The sequence below is a fragment of the Haliaeetus leucocephalus genome, unplaced genomic scaffold (genome assembly GCF_000737465.1).
Source record: "Haliaeetus leucocephalus isolate CR32 unplaced genomic scaffold, Haliaeetus_leucocephalus-4.0 Scaffold384, whole genome shotgun sequence".
NCBI classification, from domain to species: Eukaryota; Metazoa; Chordata; class Aves; order Accipitriformes; family Accipitridae; genus Haliaeetus; species Haliaeetus leucocephalus.
Genome location: NW_010972820.1, coordinates 6,624,611 through 6,645,113, shown reverse-complemented (window position 1 = coordinate 6,645,113; position 20,503 = coordinate 6,624,611). Strand labels below are relative to the sequence as shown.

The following is a 20,503-nucleotide window of genomic DNA, read 5'->3' as shown; positions in this document are numbered from 1 at the left end:
GAGGCGGGCTGCCGAGCCGGGGGGCGGCCGGGGGGAGCTGGTCTCCCGGCCCTGGCGAGTCGGGAGAGGCGATCCCGGAGCCGTGTGTTTCGGGGAGAGCCAGGCCTGCAGCTGGGCTGGAGTAGCGTGCAGAGGAGCAAGCGGTCTGTTTCTGTAGGGCGGCACATCTGTGAAATAGTCCGTTTCCTTGCGTTCCGGCCCTAACCCGATACGCAAGGATTGCGGTGTAAGTTTGGCTAAAACGGGTTCAGTTTTCTTCTCCCTCCACAAAGGACTGTGCTTTAGGCGCCAGCCCGGGAATTATTTACAGAACTAACATCACTTTTAAACCAAAATGTTTGCCCACATGGGCCAGTGCTGGAAAAACTTCAGTATTTGCTTTCATAGTTGAGTGAAAGGCTGAACTATGCAACTCCTAACAGCACGTATCTAGTCTTATTTTGTGTACCGGAGGAAGGAAGCAGATAAATTCAACCACGTGAGTTAGTCTTTTGTGTTGGATTTTGGGGGTTTGGATTTTTGGTGTTGGGGTTTTTTTTTCATTTTTATATGTACTTCACTCACATGTTTGTCATCATCAATAGTAGGGACAGCTAAACCAGAGACAGTTGTGTAACCAGAAACTACATTTTGGGTGCATCCAGTCATTGGGTTTTGTGATTTGACTTGAACACCTGGATTTGGAGGAGGTTTTGGTGGTTTGTTTTTTTTAGGGGGGTTGGGTTTTTGTTCGGGCTTTTTTGTTTGGTTGGTTGGGTTTTTTAATATTATTATTATTTTACTGATCTGTTTTATGGAAGGAATTTGTCTTCATGTTCTGCATTTCTCTGGTGCTCTGTGTTTTTTCTGAGGACAACTCTGCTGCCTTGGTGCCATCACCAAAGAATGGTAGTATTAGCAACTCACCTGGGAGCAAGGTGTTGCTTTTCTCTTCCTTTGCTTCTTAGCACTGTATGCTTTTGTGAAATTCTAAATAGCCTTCATCTTGATGACTGTCATTCCTTGATGAATAGAGTTTGCTTGTGTGCATGTCTTTAAAAAAGTATTGTCTTTTATAAATTTAGGTGTTGGATTACCATGGGTGTAAAATAAGTGACCCATACTGCTGGCTTGAAGATCCTGATAGTGAACAGACAAAGGTAACCTTTCTTTGCATGGGAATGGCTGTTTTGACATGGTTCTCTTTTATGAACTAGGTGTGTGGGTACTCTGTTTTTGCAGGGCCTGCCAATACTTTTTGAAAACTTACATAGTGAATGCAGGTGTAGTTCATGTGGTATTGTATGGTGCCAACAGCAATGCCATTATTTTGTACCTTTGTGTTAATGGGGGAAGGACTGGAACACTTGGTATAAGCTTGATCACAGAATTTGGAAAACTAAGGCCTTGTTTATCTTGCACCCATTTTTCTTAGACAATTCAAATGCTCAAGGTGGTGGTGTCACACTGAAGAGAAACGCTGTTTTTAGAGCGCTTTATCCACTGTCCTAAGTACAGTAGAAAGAAAACTCTTTTTGGCTTGCTTTCTTTGTACAGTGACTGACAAAGTGTGTGAATACTTTTTTTTTTTTTTGGACCCTTTTTTTTTAAAAAAAAAAAAACAAACACCAAAAACCCAACCAAACATTTTCTTCCTGAAGTTAGGCTTTGTTAGTGGCTTTTACTACAAACTGTAGGTGTTATAGTGTTTTCAGCCTGCAGTCTGGTATAGCGAGACTGTGCTGCTGGAACTGGTCTTTTGCTGAGAGAGAATCCTGAAAAATAAGTATGACTATGAGCTGATTCCTCTGATATTCGTGGCATAGGGACTTGCAGGGGTGATGGCCAGAAAGTGGTAGGTGGCAGCGTGGATGGGGTTTCCTCTGTAATGGCTAATAACTTTGTGATAACTGTAGATTGCCAGTGTTTTACATCTGGAACTATCTAGTATGCACGATTGTGTCAGAAAGATAATGGAGGGCGGGATCTCCATTTAAAAATATCCTGCAGCGTGGCTTTCCATTAGTGAGATTCTTTCTAGGTTCTCTCATGTGTGTGCTTATATAATACATCTTGATGAGCTAGAGGTTGGTTGAATAGAACTTACTGTAACTGTCAAGAGCAAGATAAAATGTATACAGTTAGGATCCCATTTCCTACTTATAAATCTATCAGCATATATAAAGACTCATGTGGATTGAAAAGGTTCATTTGGGATCAGGTTTTAAGTGAAGAACTCTGCCATGGACATTGACACAGAAAATTAGATATTTAGTAAGGCCTTACAAATACCTATTAAAGTGGTTTTTCTGGATCCTGTGGAAGAGTTGGGATTGAGAAAATGCCAAGACCTGACTCTTTGTGTCCCCGTGTTCAATACTCTTGCCACATACTGTGAACAGGTTGGGTGAGAACAGTTGGAGGAGGGTGAACCTCATTCTCCAGAGGCTATAGTTTATATAGGAGGCCAAATAAGGAATGGGGGATTATAACACCCTCATAAAAATGCAGGAGCCCAGATGCAAGATGTCACATTGGCGGAATGAAAATATTGTTAAATCTTACTTGCCTACACTCTAAAAAACATGTGCCTTGGCAGAATTTTGCAGCGCAGTAGCACTGTGATGCAAAGAGTGCAGAGAGTTCCTGTGTGTATATGTATGAGAGTACGTCATCTTTTTCCAAAGTTCCAGGAGTTACTGCACAAAGGGAATTGAAGTATTTTGCTGTTCTACCTCTTTCATAGAAGAGGTCAGAAAAAAATAAACTTGAAGTGCTAAACTCCTTTCATCTGCTTTATCACTCACTTCTTTTTGCTCTGCAGGTTGCTGATGGTCACTCTTTCTTGCTAGCTTTTCTTAATAGCTTTATCTCCAAGTTCTTGAGATAGTTTGCAGGACTCCTGCAGAGTAGCCATTCTGCACCTACCAGATCAGAGAATAACCAGACACTGGTATAGAGGCAATTGAATGACTGTGCAAGCTTCAGAGAGAATTTGGAGCATGCTTTGCATTCAAGCCTTGAAGTCACTGGCCTTGAGACCTGTGTCCTTGCGATTCTTCCTCCAAGTTGCTTGCTCTCTTTATGCACTCCTTAATATCCCAAACCTCTGTTTGTTTTGGGGAAAAGTAAAAATATCCTGTGTACACCTCCACCAATAGGATACCTTTTATTTTCTACATATTAAGTATAGAACTAGGAGAATTATTCCTTGGGCATTGTCATGGTTTAACCCCAGCCAGCAACTAAGCACCATGCGGCCACTTGCTCACTTCCCCCCCACCCAGTGGGATGAGGGAGAGAATCGGGAGGGGTGGGGGGAAGTAAAACTTGTGGGTTGAGATAAGAACAGTTTAATAGGACAGAGAGGTAGAAAATAATAGTGATAATAATAAAAAAATGTTAATAATAAAAGAATTGGAATATACAAAACAAGTGAGGCATAATGCAATTCCTCACCACTCACCAACCGATGCCCAGGTAGTTCCCAAGCAGTGATTGCCCCAGGCCAACTCCCCCCAGTTTATATACTGGGCATGATGTCACATGGTATGAAATATTCCTTTGGCCAGTTTGGGTCAGTTGCCCTGGCTGTGTCCCCTCCCAACTTCTCATGCCCCTCCAGCCTTCTTGCTGACTGAGCACGAGAAGCTGAGAAGTCCTTGACTTGGTCTAAACACTACTTAACAACAACTAAAACCATCAGTGTGTTACCAAAATTCTTCTCATACTATATCCAAAACATAACACTGTATCAGCTATTAGAGATAAAACTAATTCTATCCCAGCTGAAACCAGGACAGGTATCCGTGCTCGTCTGTAGTAAAAGAGCCCCGATTCGGTTCCTGTTCACAACACGCTTGCTTCATTTGAGCATGTGTAACAGTGCAAATTCTGGTTTATGCCGAGAGTGAAGACAATGTCATTCATTTATTAAGTTAGGAATCTTTTCTGACACACAAACAGTCAAAATTACTTGGTGTGTGCTGTTGAATAGATATACAAATATGTTGGAATTCTACTTTTCTAGACTTAGCAGAAATAGTCATGTCAAGCATTGGTGTGGTCACAGAAAATAAATGGGTAGGCCTCACTTTGTGTCTGTGTTGATGTGAGTCAGTGGAACATCAAGTTTACTATTTCTTGAAGCATAGAGAAAGAAGCACAGGCAAGTGAGATTGGTTTTAACTCTGTGATTTTCATGGTAGTTTCACCTGATGCCCACTGTAGGGTTAACAGGACTGGGACTGGAAGAAATTACCCGCAACAGCTATGAGTATAAAGAATCATACTAATTTTTCCTGTGGCTAGTTCAAATAATCTTGTGGGCTCTGATAGCTAGCAGCTTACAAATAAGTGAACACAGAAGGGTGGGATTTTTTTTGGTAATTGGCTTAATCAGGTATCCACTGTAGTTCACAGGTTTCCATTAAGTCAAGTGGTTCTGTGGTTTCTCTCTGCCCTCCCTCCCCTTCTTGTACTGACCTGAATGCTTCTGTCTCTCCCTTGCATGGGTATAGCCATCACAAGGTGATGTTCTGGGAGGGAAGCCATTGGTGGATTAGTCTCCTACTGGCACACGTGCTTAATCTAGGTCACCCCAAGGCCACATGATAGTTGGACCTAAGATGGTTCAAGAACGGTATCTTTCCTTTCCTAGCAGCCCACACCCTGCTTTTAATTAGGTGAAAGTCAAATAGGTCTAGAAGTTTTTCAGCTGGGTCACCAAGATGATCTTATTCCATATGCAGTGTATATATCTCCTGTAAAAAGGAGTTTATTGAAATTTACAGGTGGCTAAGCAGGACTGTTTCTTGTCAGATGCACAGTCTTGGAGCTGATTAAGCCAATCATCGAGACACACCCTCCATCTCTTGTGGAAAAGCTGTTGTTCAAGAAGTATGCGTTTCCATGTTCATGATCTACGTGCTTTTACTACATTACTTTTTTCCCTGTGTGTGCTTGGTTGGAGTAGTCATGCACAGCTATAAGCAAACAAAACTCCCTTCTCCAGATACGTAAATAAAAACAGCCCCTGGTCAGATGGGGAAGTTCCTACCTCACTTTGGAGAGAGGAAGTGCAGAATGTGGGTTCATGCTCTGCTACTGTTTGGTCATTGACCTTTAAGACAGGCTGAGGGAGCATCCCTGGCATAGTTGAAATGTTGTGCTACACTGGGAAAACACTTCTGGTGATGGCATAGGCCACAACTGCAAAAGCACACTTTTACTGTTGTCTTGGGTTTGGCTTGGTTGGACTTTCAGCTTCTTGGTTTGTTTTTATGCTTTGCAGGAAATAAGCTCTTTTTTAGACTACAGCAAAGTCTTGCTACTCCAAGTATGTCAGTCGTATATAGTACCTTAACTCACTGACGGTGTAGGCAGTAATGCGTAGCCTGTTTCAGACATGAGGGATGGACAAAGGATGAAAGAGCAGGGATCACGTAGCATACACAGTTGAGTTGTGGTATTATGAACAGGTGTATGTTTGGACTAAGATTAGAATTGAAACTCTCAAAACTACAATTACATGCATTTGTAGTTATAATAGACCAGTGTTTCATTCACTTGTTTGGATAAATTTCCAATTGCACTTTGAATTTTTCTTTGCTAAATACTAAAGTAAATGCGAAGAGGCAAGCCACCAGAAGTCTGCTTAGATTTATTTTCTAATACTAAAAAAAAGGTATGTGCCCTCTTGTAGGAGTTGCACTGAGCTACTTTTACTGAGAAGATATATAGGAAGATTTTGGGGGTAACTATTAAACAAACTGTAAATACTTTACAGATTAATAACAGACTGATAATGTTGAAACAATTTATATCCTAAGACTTTTCCTTGGAAAGTATACTGTGAGTAGAAATCATTATTTTGAGAGAATAGCTCAGTGGCATGTGGAAAGCTGACAGGTTGTAACAAAGCATGGTTAAAAAATTGTAGCATGTGTTTTTTAGATGAAATTTAGTTATACTTTTTTAAAAATAACAATTGGCCTGCTCAAGTAATGGCCAAACACTTCAGCCTTGAGTAGAACATCTCTACTCTTAGTACAACACTAGAAATTCTTTTGCTTTTCAAATTACCTTTCCTTGGACCCTTATTCTGTCCTTTCTTCGACTAGCAAATTCTGTCCTGGTTCAAAGCCTATGATAGATTTTCGGATGCAGATTTCTACAGATAAAGTAAGAATCTTTCTCTATAGGCTCATGAAGGTGTACAGAGTTACTGTTAGCCCTGTAGCCTAGGTGGCATCTGTTTAGCTCAGCGTGGTGGATGGAATTGTTTACTGTGAGAGTTTCTGCTGGCATCTGTTCCTGTACTTTACCTAGAGCAATATTTCAATTATGTATTGCTTTTTGAACATGAGTGCAACCTTGTGCTCAAAAGTGTAAGGACAGAGAGTTTCCAAACTGGACAGGATTCTTCTTGGTGGAACTCTTTAAAAAAACCTGTAATTCCTACCTCCTTTTTTAGATAGCAATGGTATTCCCTTTTACAAATAGTCTTGGAATCTTTGGTGCATACTAACTGGAAACAGGGAAAAATATGTTAAGTCCTGTAAAAGCAAAATTACTAGTCATTCAGTTGTGAGTGCAATAGTTAGTATGTAAGCATGCTCTTGTGCAACGAATGCTTGTAAGGAAAACTTTGTGTCTCCTCTTCGAATACCAGTAATGAAAGCAGATGTGGTAAGGTGTGATGGTGCAGGTAAAATTAAGTACCACACAGTTCCAGTATACCCTTGCAGCAATGTTACCATTTTGGTAGTGTTATTGATAGATGAAACAAAGATGTGTGCCAGTTTCTGTCCACTAAATGCAACTGAAAAGTGCTTTTGCCCATCCAGTAAAACAGATGGGTTTATACATGTTTTTGTAAGACATCCTTTCTCTGAAAATGTCACAGCACTTTGAGTAGTTAGTTTATTTGTGTAGCATGCACTGTCTAGATTTTTGTGTGTGTGGTCTTTGAAATTCATGTGTTTCCATTTAGAGAAAACAAATTCATATACACATAATTCTTGGGTAGATTTGATTTTCCTTCAATATCTGATGCAGAGAGGGGAACAGTTATAGTGGTACAATGTGGAGGCTGCATGCAGTTTTGACTTACCACTGGAATGTGCTGTGCTGCTGTGCTGGTTGTTAAAGCTATCTAGGCCAGTGTGATTCTTGAAGGGAAAACAGAAGCAAAAATTGGCCTTCCCTTGGCAATGCATTCACCTCTTTCCTTTTTCTTAGGGGATCATTTCCTGACTCGATCCTCACTGATACATAGAGTGTAAATTTAAGTAAAGATCCAGAAGTCATCATCGTTAGCCTTCTGTATCTGTTCCTTTTCAGTGCTGTAGTGCTTGCTTTCTTGTGTCATCCCTGAGTGGTGACTTGTGTGTAACCAGCCCACGTGTTCTTAAACTAATATGTTTCAGCACTTAGCCAAGTGCTCTTAGGGCATTACTTATTCTGCACTCACATGTTTAAAGCTTATCAGTTTCTCTATGCATGAACAAATACCTCTTAAGTGGAGACTGATCATAATTAATACACTTTCTCCTTTACCTTTTGGCCTGACAAGTCTCTGAAAACACAGCTTCACATGTAATGTAGCTCTTGGCTACGTACTGCTGTGGCAGGGAGGCAAATGGGAGGGAGATTTTCTTTCTACTTGTTCCACGCGCTCACTTTTCACCACGTGAAATGTCTGTAAAATGCTACTGAAAGAGTTTTATGTTCTGTTCTCTTCTGTTTTTCACCTGAAGAATTAATAAATGAGTAAACACTGATAGCAATTGGTAAATGTGTGCCAGGTACTCTGTACAGCAGCTAGCTTTTCTGAAGAACTTTGAAACACAAGTTGTAGAATGTGGATTGTAGCCCTGCTGTTCCTGTGGGTCATGCCCTGTGGTAAAGCGTAGCTCAGATGTTATCATGCATTGATCTGCTTGCTGTGTGACAGATTCAGGACAGGTAGAAACAACGTCCTCTTTCAAAGCAACTGGGAAAGAGACCCATGTAAGCAAGAGATGAGTGGTCAGGGTTTCAGGCTGGGGTCCGAGAGCGATAGATACTGCAGCCGTCATTGTGATGTCTGGCTGTGAATTACAGCTACACACACTGTGTCCTGTCCTTCCTGCTCCATGTTAGAGACAGAAGAGCCTGCATGTCTGCTTCTTAGCCACTGTGGTTCACCTTAAGATGCTTAGGTATTAATTTTATGTTAATGTACTGTGCTATAAGTAGGGATTGTGAAACACCAACAGAGCACCAGTTTTTCCATGCATGCCATGGGAGTGGCAGCCTCTGACAAACAGTTGGAGTGGTAATGGTTTTGGCCACTGTCGCTAAGTGTTTGTGACTGGGAGGTGGAGTGTTTTGAAGAAACTAGACTCCTCAAAGTTCTTTTCTCAGAGATAGGTATTCTTGCCTTTTGTAACTAAGAGCTGATCTGCAGACAGTACTTTGGCCTTTGCAGGAAATACTGGCTGGGACTAATCCTGTGTGTTATGTTAATAGGATGAACAGATGATACATGTGACATTTTGTATCATCTTCCAGCCCTTTACAGTTTCTGAAATGATAGTGCTGTCTGTGGGCAAAAGGGACTCTGCTCTTTATCTGTTTCCTAATTTATTTATCATAGAGTATTGGAGTATCGTATGTTTGTGGTGAAGTAAGGGAAGATAGTATTTCCTAGGTATATACTATAAGTTAGCTTTTCTATGCCATTTAGGCAAATACAAGGAGAGTTTTTAAAAGCCTGAGGTTTGTTTTTAAAGGGGAATGGTAGGAATCTGGCTTGTCTTTGGCCAAACCAGTGGTTACCCCCCTGCAGAGTGTTCAGGATATAAGATCAGTCTTGTTACAGTATTATGGCATAATGCAAATAAGTATGTAAGACTCTTCAGGTGTGACACTACACAAACTGTATGTGGGGAAAGATGTCTGTGATGTATTGCTTCAGAAAATGGTGTTTCATGTAGGAAATACGCATTTCTACTTGAGTTCATGTCTTTTTTGGGGGGATTGTTTTCTTTCAGGCATTTGTGGAGGCTCAGAACAAGCTTACAGTACCCTTTCTCGAGCAATGTCCTGTCAGAGGACTGTTCAAAGAACGAATGACTGAACTCTACGATTATCCTAAGTACAGTTGCCACTTCAAGAAAGGAAAAAGGTATGTGAAAAATGTCTTTGTAGGTGGTGATGAATATGAAGCAAGCCAATAGTAACTACTAGTTAGGAAAACAAATTATAAATTATATTTGTATTTATTCCTTTATAGTTGGGAAGCAAAAAAAGTAAGCCAATGTTAATATATATGGTTGCATGATGCAGAGCACAAGATGTGTGACCATCTTCAGTTCCCAGTTGTATTATCATCTTCTTTTGTTGTCTTTTCTCTTTAGAGCAAGAATAGTGAGTTTATCAAAACTCAGACAACTTTGTAGAATAACTGTTCTGAAAGTAAAACTGAGGAGTTCCTTTCAGGGTTGGTCACTGTCAGTATAGTTAAAGGCACCTCATCCTGAAAACAGCACAAGTCTGTCATGTGCATGTTGTTCTAAATATTTACTAAAATACTGCTCTTAATGTTGGTCATACTTTGAGCAGCTGGTAGGATTTTTATTTAGTCGGTAGGATATTTGTTTAGTCATAGCCAGTGAAAAGCAGTGGGAATTTCCTTGTGAAAAATGGCTCCTGTATCTGCAGGGGATAGGGGAAAAATAATTTGGAGGACTTAAGGCAACTGATGCAAAAAGATCTGTCTTCTAAGAAATAAAGAAATCCTGCCATATTCCAATACCTAGCCTTCTTGTATCCCTGTTTTAATTCTGTGGCTAGTTAAAGAGATGGTGTTCTGTGGCTTACCCAAGGTCTGGAGACTGCAGCTGCTGCTCAATTTTATGTGACCTCTTTCAGAAACTCTAGCAATCTCCTAGAGAAAGGGAGTAAAGGGATGAAACTGCTGGTTAACTTAGTAACATCGGTAGATTGTTTTAGCCGTTGAAAAAGAGGTAGTGCAAACAACCAGCCATTTTTAATCATGGGAAACACAAATAGTCTTTTTCAGTATTTTCAGTTTGTTTGATCCTTCTTGAGTGGGCACCCAGATATGCCAGGTATGTTTTCACTGTCATCCACAGGAAAGAGCAGAAGGCATTTCATTGCCTTAAGATTTCTGCACAGATATTGAGGGAGATCTGCTACTCTTTATTTATCTGTCCTATGCTGTGAGGAGGGTGTGGATGCTTGTTGCTAAGGGAGGGAAAGTCTGTACTATGTGGGGTTTTGTAAAAGTATATTGTGGGGAGTGAACCCACTGATGTTGATTTAAGTTGTCACTGATGTGGCACAGCATGTCAATCTATAGAGGTGTGAGGTTTAGGCCCAGAAGCAGTGCAGCTGTGTAGGACAGTGCTGCATCTGGGGAAGTAAGCCTTGTTGATTGAGTCAGGCAAAGCTTATTAATTTGTATGTGATGCTTATGCAGATGTAGCTATGCTGAATCTGATTCTGGAGCAGGCCGGGTCAGTGACTGCTCTGGATTCTCTGACCCATTCTCCCTGTGCAGTGCAAACATGCCTAGATGTGGTTATCTTCCATGCTGGTGAGGTTTGATGTTGCAGAAGTGCTCATGGCAGGGATGAATGTAGTGTCCACTGGAGATAAAAAGTCTTAATTTGATGCAGCTGACTGTCCTCCAGGAAGAACATTTATGCCAGGAGCTTAACGTGCTTTAATGTATGACACTTTACTTTGATTTTAATAGATGTCTTTTTAGTTTTTCTGAGTGTTACTCTGTTTCTTGGCACGTGCTGAACTTAAAATCACAGTGGTTTAAAAATCATACCAAAAACCTATATATTATGGTGTTTGAGGAGATCAAGAAGGCTCTACCAAGTTAAGTAACACTTAGTAAGGGGCAGGGAGAGCAACTATTCTGTTCGAAGAACTATCTAACCTTCTCATGACATTTAGAAATTCTTAAATTTGATTACTCCGGTTTTCTGCTGAAGAATAGCTGCTAAAGGACAGTATCTGAAAGGCTGTTCTGTAGAATCTGCAGAAAGGAAGAGTGCCCAGGGAGGTGCTGTGTCTGTCGTATTGTTTGACATTTGCTTCCCAGCTTATTGCCCAGCATTGCAGAGGTGAAATTGGCTAGAAAATGCATGGTCAAATGAAAAATTATGTATCTCTTTCTTGTATTCCTTTAAATCTTTTGATCTTGTCAATCACTGAACATTATTGTTAGTGTTTGAACATATTACTAGTTCAGATTGTTAGCCAGGCCTTTTAGTATAGTTCCCCCTTCTGGGTTTACTGGGTTCCCATGCTTGTATCCAAGTACTGAACAGTCTTGGGGAATATGTGAACTTATGTTTAAGTTTGAACATTACCCCATAAATTCCCCTATTCACCCTGATGAAGCTGCTATTTGATTTGTTAAGTCACGTGTTTGTGTAGTAAAACTCAGAAGTCCTATGAAGGAAGAAAAATGTAGTACCTATGGATTGCATAGAATACAGTTATTAATTTCTTTGAGCTCTGCAGTGTCTTATGATGTGAAGAGTATCCTTCACTGAAGAGAATTCTGTAATTCTCTGTTCCTACAATTTTCTCAAAACACATTTTTAGGGACATTGGGAAATACAGATGAAACAATTTCAGTTATATTCCATTTGAACATCTGTCTGCCACCTGATACAGATGGAAAGCAGCTATATGAATGATGAAGCTTAAAACACAGGGGATGGGAAGCTGTGCCTGTATTAGTAACAAACGCTAAGGCTGCCAGAGCTGTTTAACATAGGCAGTTATGTAGAGTTTATAGTATACTTTGTTTAAAATGCATTGTGGCAAATGCAGCTTTTATTTTTTAAAAAATGGTTTTGATGCATCCTACAGTCTCTTCTGTACAATCTATATCACACTGGGATGAGATTACTCTCATTTTTAGAGGCTTAGAAATTGGTGTCTGGGCTTCCTCTGTATTAAGGGGGAGAGAAAGGCACCTACAGAGGGTGGTTAAATCCCTGATGGCCATAGAGGAGGCCGTGATTTCTACTCTGCTGTGAAGCTTGTGTTTCCCTTGTATTTATCTGTCTTTTATTCACTTCATGACAATCTCATGCAAGTTTTTCTTGTTTGCATAACTGAAAATCTTGAGTTCTTCCTACATATTTTTCCCTCTTGTGTTCTTTCAGGTATTTTCACTTCTACAATACAGGACTGCAGAACCAGCGAGTTTTATATGTACAAGACTCCTTGGATGCCGATGCCAAAGTTTTTCTTGATCCAAATAAGCTTTCCGATGATGGCACTGTGGCTTTACGAGGTTAGTGAGACAGCAGTTTCTGCTGAATAAGTCTGGGTTTTCAGCAGAAGTTGGAAATGGTTTCCAGCTCTTCACCTATAAAAGTATGGCTAGAGTGGCTTGTTTTAATCAAATTAGTCACAATAGCCATATGTGGATTTGTGTAGTGTTTCAGAAGAACACTTCTAAATCTACATTGTATTCACAATTAACTTGTTTCAGTTCCTCAGTGTCTTTTTTCACAACTCTGTAACAGGTTCACTGAAATGTGAACAGATCTTGAGACTGTCCATAATAAGGAAAAAAAGTTTATGTGCTTATGTTGACTAATTATCTTGAAATTGTATTTTGCATCTTTAACACAAGCCAGCAAGTTAAAGTAAGAGACTGGAGGAACGTAGCATTAACTTCTATAAGAATCACAAAATTACTTGTGTTCACTAGGGCTTTAACTTGTGTTAGCTATCCGTTTTCCCACTCCCTATTGGCTTATTGTAGAAGCAAGACTCTTGGACCCAGAAGTCCTTCTAGTGTGTTCAAGGCCAGTTAATAAAAACAGAGGACAGAATTAGTGGATGCTTCTTTAAGTGTGACCTAGTTGAAAAGAATCAATATGGCTTTTTTTCGTTAGAAGACCTGCCTTAAACTGTGGATATAAAGAATTGGGTTCATATAATCTTTCTGTATTTCTAAAAAGTTTATGACAATGTCTCTTTCCAGATGCACTTAGAGAAACAACAACTGTGGAACAAGAGGGGAAACTCCTGCTGTTGATAAATAATTGATTTAAAGGCAGCAACACGAATAACTGATTGGCTGTCAAAGTGGGAATCATCAGTAGAGTTCTGTCAGGGACTATGCTAGAACTTGGACTGTTCAGTGTGCTCATATATATTAAAAGAAGGAGTGAGCAGTGAGGTAGCAGAGTTTGGTGATGGTACAAAGTTATTCCAGTTGAAGGCTGAAGAATGACTGAAGAGCTGCAGGAAGACCTTAGCGATACTGAGTGGGCAATAAATTAACAGGTAAAAGTCTCTGTGCAGATATATTAAGTGATGCACAGGGGACAAACAATCCTAACCTCATTTGTAGAGGAATGGCTGGAATGAACTCTGAGCTGACCATGACCACTTGGGAACAATTCTTAGGCTGTAATAGATAGTTCCGTGAAAATGTCAGCCTGGTTCTTGGTAGCAGCCAAGCAAGCACATCAAATATCAGAAATGATTAAGAGGGAAGTAGAGAACAAAACAGAAAACACCATTACATTAGCAACCCAGGGGTTTATACAGTAGCATTGAATACTAAATATAGTTCCAGTCCCCTCAGCTCAAAAGGGGCTCTGAAATACAGTTCAGAGGAGGGCGGTAGGAACAATAAAGGGTATGGAGCAAAGGTTGGAAACAATTGAGGGTGCCCAGATCAATCAGCTTGGAAAAGGGACAATTTAGCAGAGGTATAATAGAGGTCTACAGAATCATTTGTGGCATGCAGTGGAATGGAGAGTGTGAGTAGGGGTTGGTTAGTCATCATTTTTTCTATTGCAAGAATGAGGGGATATCAAATGAAGGCAGTGGGAGTCGAGTACAAAGCAAACAAAAGAAGGTGATAGTTCATGCCTCAAGAAGTAGATTTGTAGAACCCCTTACCAGTGGATATTGGTGGTGCAAAAAACTTACTGTGGGTTTAAAGGCAAGCTGGACAAGGTCAAGGAGGAGAGACGCACTGAGAATCATTAACCAACTACTTCATAGAAGTCTTTTAAGCTAGAAATGGTGAGAGGTTGTAAGATTGAAGGAAATACTACATGTGCTTGCATTGTTCTTACTCTTGTAGGCATCTTGTGGTTACTCTTGAGGACAGCTAGGTGGAATTTTGTTCTGAATCAGAATGGCCACTCTTACGTTCTTATGGGGGAGAATATGTTAGGGTGGCACAGTGGTGCTTCTCAAACCTACAATTTCTATGAAATGCAACTTTTTTGTGTGGTTTTTTCGGTAGTACTTTCAGGTATGTACAGGCCTATGATAATTTAATCTCTTCACTAGAGTTGATTTGCAAGAGTGAATTTGATCCTTATCAACTATGATGGAAGCTCTTCTGAATTTTTTTCAGAATCATGTTTACCTCACAGCTTGCATAGAACGACATGTCTGTCAGAGGTCTTAGCTGAGAATACTGGTGATTAATCCATTTGCGTGCTAGTGGCAAATGTTTCCAGGTACTTCAGTTTTCATGACTTCGCAGGGTCTAGTTTTCAGTGACTCCGGTACTGAAGTGGTATTTGCTTTATTTCAGGATGCATTGCTTGTATCTCAATTTCTGTTGACTTCTTTGGTACTGTTTGTCTCTCAAAATCTCACTTTAAGTTCTCTACCTGTGTGCATTTTCAGTCTCCACCTCTTCCCCTCAAACTCAGGGAAGTAGTTAAGAATTATTACTCAAATCATAATTCAGATGTCAGGTATAAGTGATGTTACTGAACATACTTACTGAGTATGCATGCCTAAACTCAGATCTGTGAACTACTTGAGAAGTCCACAGAGACCAGAAAAATGCTGTGAGTCCCAAATGATAGCAGATGTAGTTGCTTGCCCTGTCTTTTAGAAAATAAACCCTCTTCTCTCAGTGTTTGGTGAACACAGTTCTTTTTAACTGATTTCCCAATTTCACCTCTCTCTTGTTGGGATTTGGCTAGTGTGTAATAAATAATAAAAAGCTGTGTGGCAGAATAAACACTTTTTTGAAAACACTTGATTCCTTGTGCTGGTTCTTACTTCATCTTGTTTGGTTCCAATTTCCTAGGTTATGCATTCAGTGAAGATGGTGAATACTTTGCATATGGCCTGAGTTCTAGTGGCTCTGATTGGGTTACTATCAAGTTTATGAAAGTAGAAGGTCCTGAGGATCTTCCAGATACACTGGAGAGAGTTAAATTCAGTTGCATGGCATGGACTCATGATGGAAAAGGCATGTTCTATAACTGCTATCCACAACAAGATGGGAAAAGTGATGGTAAGTATGGCAGTACTAATTGCATGCTATGTGGAAGCAAAATGACCTTTACAGTAAATTGGTGCAACAAGCAATTAGCTGTACTAGTTTATATTGAAATAATTAGGTATACTAGTTTATACAGTTAGGTATCAGATTGTCTTGTATGACCAAAGCCTATACTCAGTGTGAATATCCTCGTCTGCCTGTCCCTGTCTTTCTCTTAAAAGTTTGCTGCTCCTTTTCTTTTTCGCTGCAATGATTTACTTAGTTTTCATACAGGGTGTTATTGGCTGGAATTTGATGTCTGGTGACAGCTTACTTAGATCTCTTCCCTTATGCCTTTGTGTTGCCATAGGTGAACTGGCTTGGGAGGTTGACGTGATGAATAGCAGTCCGGGGCGTAAGGTTTTTGTTACTCAACCAGATTAATTCATCTGTGGTTCACAGCACAGCAACACAAAATGTTTATGCTAGCAAAACTCAAGGAGCAGCACACAAAGTGGAGTAAATTGCTGAGGAGCGTCAGTAGGAGGGAATTTAGCAGCTCTTATTATAAGGCGGTGCTACTGAAAAGTTTCTTCTGGCGCTGTGCTCTTTCTTAAACATTGGAGAGAGCCTGAATTTTGCCTCTGTATTTGCTTTTGCATCCTATCATTTTGCCAGACTTGCAAGTTAGTTACCCACCTTGTGTTTTTTTTTTTCTTTTAAACATGTTTGCACTTCAGAAGCTGAAGTTTTGGAAAATGTTGCAAGAACAAAATTTAAAAAAAAAAAATCACGTAGCACCTCATGCAGTGCCTTAAAATACTTTTTAAAATTATTTTCAGCAAATGGAAGTATGAAGGTTTCTAGGAACGTTAATTAGCAATAACTCCCTTTAGTTGCCCAGGATGAAATGGGAGCAAAAACATTAGAGGGTGGCAGGGATTGTTGGTTTGGGGTTTTTTTTTTGCTTGCTTAGCATTTCTAGAAAGCAAAGCTTGAAATGATAAACTTTCACATTTGAAGAATGTATTATCAGCAATAAAACGAAAGGGTAAGTGAACAGGTTTGCAGTGTGGTTTGAATTTTATTTTGGTTTGGAGGGGAATGGTTGTAGACTTGAACCATTCCTATTTGTCTGTGCTGAATTACTCTTCTCTTTTATATGCAGAGGGATACAGAAGTTTCTGAGGGTTTTATTTGATTGTTGTTGGATTTCTGAGAACTAATTGGTTTAAATATCTGCATTTCACCAGGCACTGAGACCTCTACTAATCTGCACCAAAAGCTGCATTATCATGTATTAGGAACTAACCAGTCAGAAGATATCCTATGTGCTGAATTTCCTGACGAACCAAAATGGATGGGTGGAGCTGAGGTATAGTAAACACCCTGAAGCTTGTCATCGTTATGTTCAGTTTTTCAGATTCTAACAACTGATAGTAGGTATAAAGTGGAAAACATTTTATTAAAAGAACGCTTTTTATTAGTGTTGCAGAGTTGACTATTGAAGAATCATTGATTAAAGAATTGCTGAAAATAAGACTGTCTAGTTGGCTTTAAATCAGTCCTCAAGCCTGTAATGACGCAATCACATACCCTTTTTCTTCATTGAAGACATTCTGCCAGTACACATTCCAGGAGAGAGAAGGATTATTTGATGGACAATGTGTCACTGGTCTGGTTTCATCTTAGTGTTGAGCCCCAGCCTTCACTTCCTGCACAAAAAGCTTATTCCAATAATCAGCATGTCTGAATATTCCCTGCCATGTGTTTATTTTGTTTATGTTTATATTTTTGTGATGTCTTTCCTGAAAATGAACTATGTCCATTCTACTTGAAGAATGGAGACATACAGGTTAAAATCTGTTAACACTGTGTGCATAGTTGGAGACTTTTAAGTTTCCCTACAACATGTTTTATCAGCACTAATATGGTGTGGACTGTGTTATTGGAGATGGAACAAGCGACTGCTGGAATTGATTTCTTAAGCTTATTTTGTTGAACTACTACTGTGTTGTGCAAAGTCCCAGCGCACCAAAATGACAGGTGACCATCCTTTGTTCTCCTTACATGAATGATTCAAAAGACCCTAAGTTGTGTAATTAACATGTGTTTTATTCTTCATATTAGATTTAACAGTGCTTGACTGAGTGCACTGTTCTAAGTGTTGTCGGAATGTAGTGGTGGTCATTCTGTTTATCAGGGAACTGGTGTTTTTCCAGTGGTTAAACACCTGTTGTAATTCTTTGTACTCTCCTAGCTACTATGTTTAATCAGTACATTTTGTTTCTTTTGGGTGTCTTTTGGTCTGACACTTTTGATAAATATGAAATGTTTTTACCCTGATTTGGGGTATTCAGTTCCTAGAACTATTTTTCCCTGAGAATACCTCTTTTTAAAAATTTGATCATCAGTCTGTGTCACTTTTCAATACATCAATCCATGGAAATGTTGGGGGTTTCTTTTCTGTGGGTTGCCGGAAAAGAAAAGTTCTTTCAAAGAATTTGAACAGTGGGATTCAAAATGAGACAGTGAGTGAGAATGCGAAGGGCTCCCCACCAAAGTGACCACACTGAGCTTTCTCTATACAAATCAGACTTATCTGTAGGTTCTGTGAACAAATAGAACCTTTTTTACATAATCTCATCTATTCATGAAACATACCTTTAACAACTGACCTGAATATCTGTGTAAACTTGCAAATGGGGCTTTGGAATTTTTTTTATTGTTCAAAAACTAGTCAGTTCTGTTGAGTTTAACTGGCAATAAAATGGAATTTGGAAATCATCCTTATTTTTGCCTAGTTCCGGAAACAAATGGGCTTTCTGTTGGTGACAGATGTCTTGTAGTGATGTATCCACTGATTCACATGAGTGATGCATATTATTATTATTGCTTTGCAGTGTCGTGAGCTAAACTACACATGTTGTTGTGAAGGCAAATTCATTTTCTGTGGGGGAAGGCTGTTGTAGTCTGATTCATTAGAGTATACAGCTTTTTAGGGTAGTGAAAGTTTGCAGTCTCAGATGGTATTAAATCCTGTGGAAGTGGTATCTTCTGTATTGGGTGTAGAGGTATACTTGTCTTATAGGTAGCAAAACCTTCTTTGAGGTAATAACGCACTAACAGAACCTTTTCCTATCTAAGTTGAAGAAGCAGGGCTGGAGCATTTCAAGATCAGAATACAAAACCAAATGTGCAGAGGACCATGGAAGAGAATTCATAGTACAGTGCTTGTAGTGAGTAGCAAAGAGTTTGCCTGGCCAGGGTGTAGAGAAACAGTTATCCAAAGAAAAGCTTGAGGCAACCTTAAATGTAAAAGAAGTATCTTTTTTTTTTTTCCTGATACCAAATGTTTCAGGTAATTTTTGTGATTAATGAGAATATATAACCCTTATATTAAATGATCAGAAGTTCTTTGGGGTGGGAAGAGGGGACGGGTAGTAGTAACTCTTGCTGTAGAATACGAAAATAATAGAATCTAGTGCAGCTACCAGTTCTGAAACCCCTGGAACTGAAACAGTCCCGTAAGTATTGGGAAAGTGGGGAGGGTCGTGAAAAGAGAAACACCTCACTACTGTGGGTTCTTGTTTTATAAATTAATATGGCTGCTTATGACTGTTTTCTTGACCTCTAGGAGGCATAAACTTCCAGAGGTGTTGGTATTTAAGAAGAAATGCTATTTTAAGGAGGAGTGGTAAAGCAGAAATCCACCTTGGTAAATAATCTTGAGCTTATCTAAGTGAAAGTACTTTAAAACAGCTGATATTCTGGGGTTGTGCTGTGAGTTCCAGCTGTAGAATGTGGCTCTGTCATCCTGATATTAATGAAAAATGATTTTTAAGGGTCAGGAAAAAAAGTATTATGCAATTAAAAAAAAAAAAAAAACAAAACAAAAAATTGCAGTTGCAAAATGTGCTTTCATCCTTGTTCAGTAGGTCAAAAATCTTCTTTTCAGGCCATTCAAACAAGTTTTCTGGTCAATTTTTTTTGAAGTCTGTGTTTGAAAAAGTGGAAGACCGCAAAGTAATGGGGGGAAAATTAAAATATCTTTAGTAAAAATAAAATTATATGGCTTATTGGCACTGTCCTGAATATTCTTACTTGGTGCTAATATGCTGCCACAGATTTTAAAATACAGCTTTGCACAGCTCAACATTTTGTGTTTTGGTGGGTTTGGGGGTTTTTTTGGTCTGCTTTCATGCATTCCCATCAGATTAATAAACAAATGTTTTTATTGTGCTGAGCCAAATAGGTAGAGACATTTGGGTTCTCTTACATTTTACACAAGCTCCAGTGAAGACAGTTGGATTGTGGTGTGGGTGGTCTAGTCTCAATTACCAAACCTTTCTCTAGAGTGGGGGCAGAGCTTGAACTTCCAGACTCAGGTTTAGAGCAGAATTTGCATGTCTTGTAACCATTGGGTTGAAGGAGAGAAATACCTTGCTTGCAAGTGAAAAGCACCTGGCAAGGAGATCCTGCAGAGACTGTGAAGTAATAACATTGCCATGATACTTCAAAAAAATCAGTAATCTCAGGTGCACTGCAAGAAGTCAGTGTGATGTGTATTTTTAATGGAGAGAAGAAACTAGGTCACTGATGAGGATAAAAGAGGGTTGTGTAAAATTTTGTCAGCTTTAATACATTTATAAGACAACATGCAAGAAAATAACTTCATTTTTTTCCTCATTACACATTCAACACCAGCCCCAAGTATGCTTGATTTAAACAAAATCTGTGGTGCTGAAAATGATGTTGGCATAGAAATAGATGCATTTCCAGCTCCTCACTTGAATGGATTGCTTGTGAGGAAGAAAAAAATCTGTTTATTGTTAGGCAGATATGTAAGTTTTGAAAAAGAGACTATCACATCTTTTCATTAGTCTAGAAAAGGCACATGTATTTCTAGTACAGATTCTAGGATAGTGGGGGAGTTGGGAAGAGCAGGGATGGAGTTTATTTGAATAACATCCCAGTAGAGGGCAGCCTGGTATGCAGATTTTTAAAACCTTGGCAATGTCATAGCTACTCTCTGAAAAGAGGCGCTTCCCATTCTTCTGTGTAAGTGGCATGTTCTTGCTTCCTCTCCAGACTCACAGAGCATATCTCTCTTTCACAGCCAGACTTATTCTCAAAGTTAGACAATAAGTTATATAAGAGCCTTTCACAGTTGGTAGTGTTAGAAGTTCCTATGGTACTGGCAGGAAAATAAACAGGAGAGAAAGGAGG

At 39.5% G+C, this 20,503-nt stretch overlaps 1 protein-coding gene across 1 annotated transcript in view; it reads left to right on the top strand.

Moving 5' to 3' along the window:
• Positions 1 to 20,503, top strand: part of PREP (prolyl endopeptidase) — a 111,193-nt gene that overhangs the window by 412 nt on the left and 90,278 nt on the right. The window contains exons 2-7 of the mRNA XM_010573445.1: positions 179 to 226; positions 1,065 to 1,139; positions 9,018 to 9,151; positions 12,183 to 12,313; positions 15,098 to 15,307; positions 16,528 to 16,649. Of these exons, the coding sequence (XP_010571747.1) occupies positions 179 to 226; positions 1,065 to 1,139; positions 9,018 to 9,151; positions 12,183 to 12,313; positions 15,098 to 15,307; positions 16,528 to 16,649 (720 nt within the window). The remainder of the gene's footprint in view (positions 1 to 178; positions 227 to 1,064; positions 1,140 to 9,017; positions 9,152 to 12,182; positions 12,314 to 15,097; positions 15,308 to 16,527; positions 16,650 to 20,503) is intronic.